Source organism: Homalodisca vitripennis, chromosome 3 (genome assembly GCF_021130785.1).
Source record: "Homalodisca vitripennis isolate AUS2020 chromosome 3, UT_GWSS_2.1, whole genome shotgun sequence".
Lineage (NCBI taxonomy): Eukaryota > Metazoa > Arthropoda > Insecta > Hemiptera > Cicadellidae > Homalodisca > Homalodisca vitripennis.
In genome coordinates, this window is record NC_060209.1 from 190,642,724 (window position 1) to 190,654,687 (window position 11,964).

An 11,964-nucleotide genomic window follows, 5' to 3' on the forward strand; every position below is an offset into this window, starting at 1 on the left:
CATTATTATTCTCACAATCACTAACAATTGCATTGTCACTTCCCTCATATAAGTTACTAGCTGTTTCCCGCGGCTTCGCACGCGTCTCTTAAGCTTTGCCCGTATATTTCTTTGCCTTCAAATAGTGTTTGGATATTTTAATATACGTAACTACTGTGTTGTAATTGCAGTTTATAATGTGCAGGCGCTTTGATAACTTTTATATCTTGCAGTACAGCCTGGTGGTTAGTTACATCAATGGGCATTGCGTATAAACCTTCTACATAGAAAAATACAAATTTTCATAGTGATCGGTCCAATAGTTTCTGAGTCTATAAAGGACAAACACACAAACATTCATTTTTATATATTATGATTGCAGAAACAGTTTAAACAAAATTTGTCGTTTCTCTTAAGCTTACTCTATGCTTTAAAACTATAAGTGTAAAGAAATTTATATATAAATATATTTTTTGTCGCATTATATATGTTTACAAAGAACAGCTGATTAAAAATTTGAAAAGACTCTTTCACTTAATAACATATGTTTGCTGCAATGCATTTCTTACGGGTATTTCTGTAACCAGTGGGGCGGAATCCTGAATCGGGAAAGGGATAAAAAGTATCCTATAACCTTCTACAGATCAAGACGAACAAATTAAAAAAAAAATTAGGCGAATCCGTCCAGCCGTTTGTGAGTGATGCTGTTACACACGAACAGTTTCATTTTTATATATATAGATCTTCAACTAAATTTGAGTTTGTAGGCACACATCCATCCATTTCAAAAAAATAGAAGAAAACTAAACTAAACTGTACAAAAATGAAACAATTTTAAATTAACACAGCACAAAATCTAGTCTTAAATTACATATGTGGCGTTCTAAACCACCCCAAAGGCTTTAAAACTGATAAAATAAAAGCAGTAAAAGTAAATAACTTGCACTACTCCAAACATAACCTCTTCAGAGGAGAATACATATGGGTAATACATTATGGGTAATTTGGCAACAGGAGCGCTCTGATGACAAATCGAGAACCACTGGGGTTTTGTAGCACCCCACTGTGTGTTCTATGGTTAATAATATAAGAGAGTGATAATGCATAGTTATATTTTACTAATAATTTGAATTAAATAAGATCTATGTTAGTATTATAATTTTGTATTGATCCTGTTTCATTTAATTTTGTTCAGTTGTCCAAGAAATCGCTCGACAGGTTAAAGAAGATATAGAGAAGTTCAAGCCGTATATCCCTATGATATTGGCTGTAAGAAATCCAGGAATGAGGCAGAGACATTGGGACGACCTTTATGAGAAAACAGGTATTTTTTTGTAAATATCCTTATTACAGACAGACCGATTCCCAGTTTAGTATCCTGCGAATTCAACCATTCAAATAATTTTTATTAAAAATGCATAATATGTAAAGAATTGCATCAATATATGAATAAATATTAAAAACTGTAGTATTGTAATGATTAGCAAAACTCTTAAGTTAAAATTACTTAGTAATTAGTTGTCATTTTGAAAGAAACTCGTTCAATGAATATAAAGCCTTGTTTATCATCAGAGGTTTTAAATAAATTTTAATTGTTTCAAAAGATTCAATATTGTTAGTATTTATTTGTGGTGAATGGTTAGAAGATTATTTTATTTATTATTATACAGGGCCTATTCAATAAGCATTGGGACTGTTTCTAAAATTCAAAGTATATTGCAGGTATCATTACAATTACTTCCTTAAATATCTTATGCCACTGAAAACCCTCTTGTGAAACTTAAGGCATCATCCCCATAATGAGTTCAAGGGTCTCGGACGCGGATTTCCCGAGTGCAGCATTTCTCTCAATCCTGGCGCAATGACATAAAAAATCACGTCAAAAAAATCTACCTGATGCCTCAAAGCATAACTGCAGGCGACTAAATTAATGTGCCGGAATGGTGGGGGACCCCTCTACCGAGGCCGACCTACCAGACCTCCTCCAGCGCCCGTTGAGTATACAGCGAACCAATCTTGATGGATTTGTAGTAGTTCCAATAAACACTACTAGAGGCCAATGTATATCTTTTTACGGCTACCAGGCGTTGTGTAGCGAAGCAGCGGTTTGTCACGTGTTAACACGCATAAAAGAACATTTCCGACCATTGGGATGTGCAACTGTTCACGAATTGTATATTTATCAGTTGATAATTCGTATTAAGGGCAATTTAGACCAAGTACACAAAATGGTGAGTTCCCACAGTTATTACACAAGAAACATTTAGCAACCAGCTTATAATAGTCATAGACTAGAACTGTTTGTCAAGAAACCTAGGTAAGCAGGAATTAAGTTTTTAATCATTTGACATACGAGTTAAAAAATCATAAAAAAATAAAACGAATTCAAAAAGAAAATTAAAACGTTTTTAATTAGACAGCCTATTTATTCATTAAAGGAGTTTTTTTCTGATGAGTTAATGGTTTGGTTTATTAATGTTTTAATTAAGTATTTAAGTGTCCGCTATTTTATGCACATATATTGTATACATTAGAGTAAGTTTGACGCCATTCATGTACACTTGTGCATTGATGAATAAAGAAATTTTGAATTTGAATACTCGTAAAACTGGCACAGTGTTGGGTACGGGGTGCAGAGGCGGGATTGAAATGCAACAGGAAACCATCAGACTATTTTGGTACTGGCTGCTTTAATATTACAATTGTGACCAATTCAGAATTTGTAGAAATTGTTAAGTTTATTTTAATTACTGGCAGTATCAGTTGAAGTACATGTAAACCAATATCTTAGCCTAATTCTGAGAAATTATGTTTAGTTAGTCCATTTCAGTCTTTACATAATCCTAATGGCCCGTTTTTTGTATTATAATTGTTGTAATGTTGTAAATTATTGTTGTATCGCCATACAATGTAATCCAAACAAAATCTGAGAATTACAAATGCAAAATATACAGTGTTTAATGTTTTTAAATAAACAAACTTGTGATAACTCACAAGGTTCATTGAACATATCAAACGCAATCCATTCTTTCGGTTAAATATAACAAATAGTTGATCTCTTTATTTCTACTGCTCACAATAAACTTTTATTTTGTCTATAATTTTTTAATTTCTTCAGAGACTGTTAGGGAATCCTGGTATATTGTACGTATTCTAACTGATCAATAACTGGTGTGTCAGGTGTGAAGATCCAAATGACCCCTGTGCTAACATTTAGCCGCTGCCTCGACCTAGGGCTGGAGGAACATGCGGAGGTGGCGGTCAGGCTCTCAGAAGAAGCAGCCAAGGAGTATGTCATAGAACAAGCTTTGGACAAGATGGAGGCAGAGTGGGACGTTGTCAATATGGAGGTTTCTCCCTACAAGAACACAGGTCAAATGACTCCTGTTGTTTTCTTTGAATTGTAGCCTTTGTTTTTCTGCTGTGAATAATTATGAATTTTTATCTTTTGCACAGACAGTGCAGTTAACAGTTAACAATACACACATAGATGTGATACACACAACACCTACTTGAACCATGCAGTTGATAAGTCAGTAACAGCCCGTACCTAATATGAATTTTTATCTTTTGCACAGACAGTGCAGTTAACAGTTAACAATACACACATAGATGTGATACACAACACCTACTTGAACCATGCAGTTGATAAGTCAGTAACAGCCCGTACCTAATATGAATTTTAGTTCCAATAATATTGATCATTAATTTTAAGTAACTTATAGTTTATATATAAATTATGTTTAATTTGATTTATGAATAATAACTACAGGAGCCAACCGGTTCTAGTTTTCCGCCAAGAGCTGAACAGAACGCCATATGGCGTTATCCCGATATATGACCAATAGACCAAACGCCAATTGGCGTTTCCCGCAGTTAATGAATAAACAACTCAATCTGGGAACTTAAAAAAACTATGTGTCTGAAATCCCTGATATTCAAGAGATAAATGACATGAATTGTTTAGGAATAACACTAAATAGTATATTGAAATGGAAAAATCACATTGACAACTTTGCCCAAAGCCAAATTCCTCACTTTATGCTTTGTAAGGGACCCATGCAACAAACACTCTTATTGAGAGTAATCTCATCTCAGGTATAGGGTAGTATGATGGGGAAGCATAACTCAATTTAACCTATTGAAAGTATTCAAAATTCAGAGGGAAGCAATACGGTTATTGGGCAAGCTAGGATCTAGAGAAAGTTGCAGGACTACTTATAAAGAATTGAATATACTGACAGTACTTCTCTATGAATCCTGGAAACGATATTCTACTGCTTATCAAGAGACCTTCTTCGAAATGGTGATCTCCATGAGCAGAATGTAATACATGGTCTAGACTTTCCACTACCTACTATCTCATCTGTATTTGCGAAAAAAATCAACTTATGCTGGGAAGACACTCTTTAATGCTCTCTGCTAGAAGAACTCAAGACAGCCACATGAAAATGAAGACAGTAATAATGAACTTGCTCTTGCAAAGAACCATAAACACAGTGAAAGCATTTTAATTGTGGAGACAGGCAACTTAACCAAGACCAACAAGAACGTTTATACTTTATAACAATGTAAATTTTCATTAATTGACTTTACTTGTTATCTTAAAGATTAACAATAAAGACATTAAGAAAACCAGGAGGTTTTCACTGGTTAGGGTTTGCCGACATGTTCATTCTTTAGATTAGTTCAATCAGTGAGAGTTAGACCAGATTGGTGCAGATTTAATTCATATTATTATTATAACCATAAAATTGAATTTATTGCATAATTTACTAACAATTAACTACTTCAAACTGTTCATCGAAGCTGACGAGGGAATTAAAACTAAATCCACTTTCGGGCCACAATACGGGTATGAAATGTGTTTAACAGCTTATGCTTTACATTTATTTGCTAATAACCGTTTGTTAACCTTATAAAATGTTTTTTGAAGTGTTTCATAAATTATTATTACACGTTATTATCTAAGTAAGTTACATAAATCTGATAACATTTTTATTTAAGACTAACACTAATTACGTAAAATTCATTTCGTCAGAGTCCACTCTTTTGATTAGTGAATTTAGAATGTTTCACATTTGTATTTACTTATTATTCGTAAGGGGAGTCATCTGAATGAAAGAAACTTTTTGAGTGGGATGACTCTCCTAATGTGTCCCTTCCTTCACTATGACTGTTAGCTGGCTCTGATCTCAGCCGCTTGCGATCAGACCTTATCTTTGCTGCGAGTTGGTTTTGTATTATAGGCATTTTACTCTTCTGTGACATAAAAAAACTACAAGCAGTATACGAGTACAATTCTGTCTTTAAACTATATACACGATAGTGTATCATTCTTACTTATATTAACAATGACAGGTTTTGTTTACATCAGTACTTTGCAGCAATGAATTTAGGCCAATCTCTAGACGGTCATCAACAAAATTATTTTCTATATCTTTTAGAGTTTCAAGAGTTAGGTTACTATTAAATAAGATAAGAGTTGTTTCATTGGGTTGTAATATGTTGACTTTTGGTATGTGCTGGTATGATATTCCTTTTATAAACTATACTCTGATCCTTAAAACTATTTGAGAGAGAAAGAGAGAGAAAAAAATCACACCAATATGAGCTCGATGATTCTGTGTCTCGAGGTAACCAAGGTGATGAATCAGTAAAAAGATTGGATAGTGAGATAAACCTTATTACAATGCTACGTCAAAACTTGTAGTAGTCTAGATACATTGTTAAAAAAATCCGTCCCATTGGAAAATTCATTTAAATTATAAAAAGGTCTCCCCAACAGCCAATGATGCAGTTTATTGTTCACAACTCTAGTCTCCGCTCTTTTGATTTCATCAGGAAGTCTGTTGTAACATTTAGCCCCCATGTAGGCAGGTTTCTTCTCACAAAAGGTCCTGGAGTGGTTTGGTAGAGTGAAGTCGTTACCATGCCTGGTGTAGTGGTGCATATCTCCATTACGCTGTGAGTGTCTTCCGACCGTATTTATGATAGTTTCTTGAATATATAAACTTTTGACTGTCAGTATCTTCCATTCTTTACTAATTTTTCTGCAGCTGTCTCGGAGTTTTAAACCAGCCATAACTCTTAGAGCTTGTTTTTGCAAAAGTTGACACGTTGAAGATTTTTTGCTGATGTGGCACCCCAAACTAGGATTCCATATCTAAGGTGGTTTTCAAAATTGGCATAGTAAGCAATTGTGACGGTTTTGTTGGTGCTAATAGCTTTTGTTCTTCTTATTGCGAAAAGTGCTCTACTTAATATCTTGCACAATTCTGCAATGTGAGCAGTCCATGTCATTGTATCATCGAATTTAACTCCTAGATGTTTTATTAATGATTCAGACTGTAGGTGAGGTATTGTAGATATGTCTTCTCTTTTATTGCCAAAGGTAAGCTGCTTAGTCTTCTCTTCATTTAAAACAAGATCGTGGTTTTGGCAGTATTGCAGAGCTAAGTTGACACTAATATAAGTGTCTATATCTAAAGTTTCTACTAATTTATTTGCTGTTAAGATAACATTATCATCAGCATACATTATGGAATGACTGAGTGGATCAGTAAGCATGGGAAGATCATTTGTGAACATTGTGAAGGTACGTTATCCATACAATTCTTGCTTATGAGGTCAATAGCAATTTAGAGTTCGGAGGTGAGGAAGAACAGAATTCGTAGGGGGCCAAGAACAGATCCCTGAGGCATTCCTCGAGTCACGGGTAAGATGTGGGATCTGTAAATGTTAAATCTTCCATGGTCATGTAGTGTCAGCTGGTCAGCTGATTTAAAAATATAATTTATTTTAGTATTGTAAAAGATATAGACCACCTGTTTTGTTTTGGTTATTATTATAAAGTTAGTTATCATTCTCTCTCTGTAAATACAATACTATTATTTTGACTAATTACATATCTTTAATTTCTTAATTAGGGAATTATTTAGTAACATATCATTCCCTATAGTCAAAATGTTTGATTTCGACGCTCAAATACGTACGGCTACGCTCCTTCAGATATGATGCAAACTATTTTTGAGCTGTACCCACAATGCCCATCATAGACAATTTCTGTAAAATGAAATCATGACTAAGACTATCAAAAGCTTTACTTAAATCCAAGAAAATTTCAGTCACATTTTCCCCTTCTTCAAGAGAGTTTAATATAAATTCTGCTGTTCCGACTATTGATGTAAGGGTTGGTTTTCCTTTTCTGAAGCTATGCTTCCTGTCTGTTAGAATATTTATTGTGCCTGTCTTGCACGTGATGGAGAACGCGTTGAAGTACTATTTTTCAATTTTAAAGAGAGAGAGAGATATGATAATTTATATTCAATTAACATAGCAATAGCTGTGTGCGAAACTGTTCTATTAACCCAACGGAACATTTATTGCACAAACTTAAACCATAGAAATCAATTGATAGGGATAGTTAGCATATAAAGATACTCTGAATTAAGTGAAAGTATGTAAATATGTAGCCTCTGTCGTCATTATTTTATTGCTCACTGAGTTTGCACATTACATACAAGAGTATGAATTAAAGTCAGGAACAGTTTAAGAATAAAGATAATATATTTACTGATGATCCAGCGTCTAAAATCTGATACTAACAGTTTTGACTCCTGGAATCTGGAGCCATGTTTGTCTTAAGGGACCCAAAAAAACTATTCAGACGTTTTTCACTAGGAGGAAGGTAAACTGGAGCTAATCTCAACATTCACATTAAATCAACCCTTCCCACCACAGCTACGTTAGGTGTTTACTGATGGATTGTCTCAATAACCTATTGCATCAAAATGATAATTTGTATGGATGACATTGTGGTTTTGTACTCTTTCTTTACTAACAACCTTTTATCTGCCAAACAATGTCAAGAGAACAAACTGTATAAGAAATTAAATAGATAATATTTGAAAATTGCCGTCCTAAAATGTGTACACCGTTTCCTGCAGGCACTTACATAATGAAGGTGACAGACGAAATGGTGCAGATGCTGGACGACCACATTGTGGCTACGCAGCAGTTGTCTTTCAGTCCCTTCAAGGGAGCCTTCGAGAACAGACTGGCTGAGTGGGAAAGCAAGCTGCGGCTCACACAGCAGGTGCTGGAGGAGTGGGCAGAGTGTCAGAAGTGAGTGATGAACAGCTGTGTAGTAGATTGCTCTCAGTAGTATCTAATTGTACTTTGGTGAGGGAGTAACCAATTGGTCCTAAACAATATTGATTTTTGGTTTTGACCAGAGTATCATATCTACAACTGGTCTGATTATATCACAATTAAACTACTTAGCCTACATGTCAGTGACTAAAATTCCTCTGCAGAATCAGAATAAAATTTTATTCGATATTAAATAATATCTGTTACAATAGGTTTCGTCATTGGTACATAAAAGTACTAAAACTAAATTAAAATATCTAAACAATCAGAATTTAAAAATTCATCAGTAGTGTGAAAGGCTTTAAAGAGTGTGATAAATCGGGCAGGCATCCTGTACCCGTCAGCAATCAGATTACATCCATCTTGCTTCAGTATTTCACCCTCACCTTTCAGGGTGATCGCACTTACATTCAGGTTTGCATCACGCCCAAAACAATTTAATACAACTCTTGTTTCTTTTTATTTGGCGTAGAGCCAGCGGGTAAGTGTTCTAATTAGAACGGGGGACTGTAAACCAGATATCAACTTTCTACTACACAACGTTATGTGTTCTTTTATTAATAAGTGTACTACGCAGTTGGGTTGTTTGTAGACACTATATAAGGCGTCTGACAACGGGCACACCGTGAGTTTACCAAATTTACATTCCCTTGCAAAGATGTCTGGTGAATAAATCGAATAAGTCTGCCTGTCTTTACTAAACACACGCTTGATCTGCCACTTCCTATTTCACCCACTTTGTGAGCGAAGGGTCGTTTTTCGAAGACGACACCTCGGTGCAAACCCCTGGCGACTCCAAGCGTAAATAACATGTCAATTAGGCTTATAACAGAGGCAGTGATATTTTATACAGTAATGATAAAGTTGACACCTAGCCTAATCCCGGGCTACGTAGTGACTAGACTACCGCTTATCTATCAGAATAGATTTAGGAGTCTAACAAAATCTCACCATCTTGCGGGTACACGCGTGTTTCTCTTTGGGCGTTGCAACCTATCGGAGAGTCCGGCGACTGCTACTGGGTCCCTCGGAACACTGCTTGATGTTCTACCTCATCATTGTCATCTTCCACCCTATCACTCGCATCTTGAGGCCTAGGGCCACGTGGATACACAGCCTGTTGGGAAGGCACGGACGCTCTCCTCATGCAGGGCTTGATTTTGTTTACATGTACAGTCACATCTCTTTTCCGGGTTTTCAACACCACGTTCAACGGGGACAGTACTTTAACTGTTTTGTACGGCCCGTTCCACAATTTAGACAACTTCTTAACCCAGTGACGACCTATACTAGGCACGTGTAGCAAGACTATCTGCCCTTCTTCGTATTTCACTTCTCGAGCCTTCTTATTGTACTGCTTCTCGTAACGGCCGCGAGCTGTTATTTTCCGTTTAGCAGCGATTTCAAACGTCTCTCTGAGCTTACTTCGCAGGGTTTCCATATGATCATCGTAAAGATCATCGCTTTCGGTGATGGTCAGATGAGCCTCTATGGGCATTTCCATCTTCCGGCCAAAAACCATTTCAAATGGAGAAAACCCTGTCGACTTATGTTTCTGGGAGTTGTACGCCATCGTGACGTAGGGAAGGTACTCGTCCCAATCGCTCTGATGCTGATTCACAAAATGGCTTAGCATGCGCGCAATAGTCGAATGCACTCTAAACGTTCGACTGAGGGTAGAATCCTGTAGTTTGTATCTTACGAACATGTAAGAACTTACAGAGCTGACTAATTAAGTAAGAGGTAAAGTTCACACCCTGGTCGGTAATGAGACCCTTTGGTACTCCAAACTGTTATCACACGCTGTACGAGTGCTCGCGCGACACTTTCTGCTGTTTGATCGGACAACTGAATGAATTCGCAATACCGTGAGAAATGGTCTATCACACCTAAAATGTAAACGTGACGAGATTTAATGAGGGGTAGTGGTCCCACTAGGTCAGCTGCGATCACTTCAAAGGGTTCTCGAGGTTCGTTGAAGACTTCCCCTAGGGGCGCTTTAGCTTGTCCATAATTAGTCCGCTGACTACAACTACGACACGTCCTAACGTAGTCTAGCACGTCTTTGTCCATCTTTTTCCACCAAAAGTTCTGTCGTACCCGTTCCAATGTTTTTGCTACTCCGGCGGTAGGCAAGTCATGATTCAACCGAATAACTTTCGGTACTAGAGATGCCAATATTTTGGGCCTTTCATTTTTCGGCAATTTTTTGTCATCATCAAAGTCAATCGTTTAATTTGTTATAATTTAAAAACATCATATGCAACATACAAGTTGCTTAGAACTAATTAAGATCATAAAAACTACAGATAACAATAACTAATTTAAACAATAACAATATTTATAAACTTTGACAGGCCTCTATTAACAATTCTAAAAACTAAAGTTAAAACATTAAAACTACGTCACATGCAAGCGAATGTAAATGAACATGCGAGTTAAAAATTTAAAAACTACTTATAACTAAAGGCCATGGACGGCTCCCCTGCTCTAAGGGCTATATTGCCGCACACCCGTGACATGCTGGACGTAGAGGTCCCGGCTGCAGCGGATGGCAGTGGAGACACAAGGGAGAGCCACACCATATTGTCGGGAGACGCCTAGTCAGCCCAGGGTCCTCCAATTGGCTTTGTCCCACGCGCCCAGAGAGCCGACTACAAAAGCATCCACGGTGACCAGGAAGCCGTCGGCTCGGAAAGTCTGGGCGAGGGGATCATAGGCAGCATATTTAATCTTCCGTGCCTCGATAATAGACTGCCATCCGTCCTCGTACGGCATGGTGACATCCTCGTGGTGTTAAGATTTGTCCCGAGTTAGCGAAAAATAACAGGAGGTCTCGGAAGCGCGCCCCTCCCAAACTCGGAGCAAAGCAAAAAAAACAATCACATGCCACTAGTGGGAAGAGACACAAAGCGAGACAAAATTTCCAGTACAAGATATAATTAGGTGGCAAAACATTTTTATACAAAATACAACTACTTCAGCACCACGGTGCACCGCGTAACTTAAAAACTAAATAACAAAAGATAAAATTCCAATATAGACAATAACATAATAAATAGAAATAATAACATAATAAAATAAATAATATAATATAAGATTTGATATATAAATAACAATTTCAGGTACGGCAGTAGTAAAATCTAAAAATTTTAACAGGTAATTTTTTATGAACTGAGGGGAGGGAAAAGATTGTAGAATTTCTAGGCCCACTAATTTTAAAAAGTAATTTGGTTTCAAGTTTGTAGCCGAAAATTAAAAAAAAAAATATTTAAAGCCAATTTTCGAAGGAGGCGGGGGCTTAGTTGCCTCCACGAATCCGAATTAAAGATGAAAATCCTCCCCTTCAGTTCATGTAACTAAACTAAATAAAACACTGGCTAATATACTGGCCCTCCTCCAGATCTAACATCTGGCAGCGCTCCATACAAGCCAATCCTCTCAAGTGGTATAAGAAGAAGAAAAAAAAAAAATTTTGATCCAACCTTGTTCAAGATGAATACAGGCGCTCCGGTTGGATGCCGGTACAGTAGCGCTGGGCAGGGCGCGGGCATTCCATTTTGGTTTCAGTATTGTTACCATTGGGCAGGACTCGCCGCACCAGTCTGTTGACGGCACTCACGGGGGACCCTAATGAATCCCAACATAACCAGTAGATATTTAGAAAAATTTTATTGTAACCTGAGAAATAATAAAAACTTAATTATGTTTGCCACAAAGTATATATAAAATATTTAAATTTAACAATTAAAAATAACGATCTGTAACTAACAGTACCTTTTAAGTATCAAAAGACTATTTCCCAAAAATAAACTCAAGTAACCAAGTATT

General features: G+C 36.6%; 1 protein-coding gene across 1 annotated transcript; it reads left to right on the plus strand.

Annotated features, from left to right (window-relative positions):
• Positions 1–726: 726 nt before the first annotated feature.
• On the plus strand, positions 727–9,334 carry LOC124357910 (dynein axonemal heavy chain 1-like). Its single transcript, XM_046810023.1, has 3 exons — positions 727–1,303; positions 3,160–3,351; positions 7,929–9,334. The coding sequence occupies exons 1-3, from the start codon at positions 1,237–1,239 to the stop codon at positions 8,108–8,110; spliced, it is 441 nt and encodes a 146-aa protein (XP_046665979.1). The 5' UTR covers positions 727–1,236; the 3' UTR covers positions 8,111–9,334.
• The last annotated feature ends 2,630 nt before the right edge of the window (positions 9,335–11,964 follow it).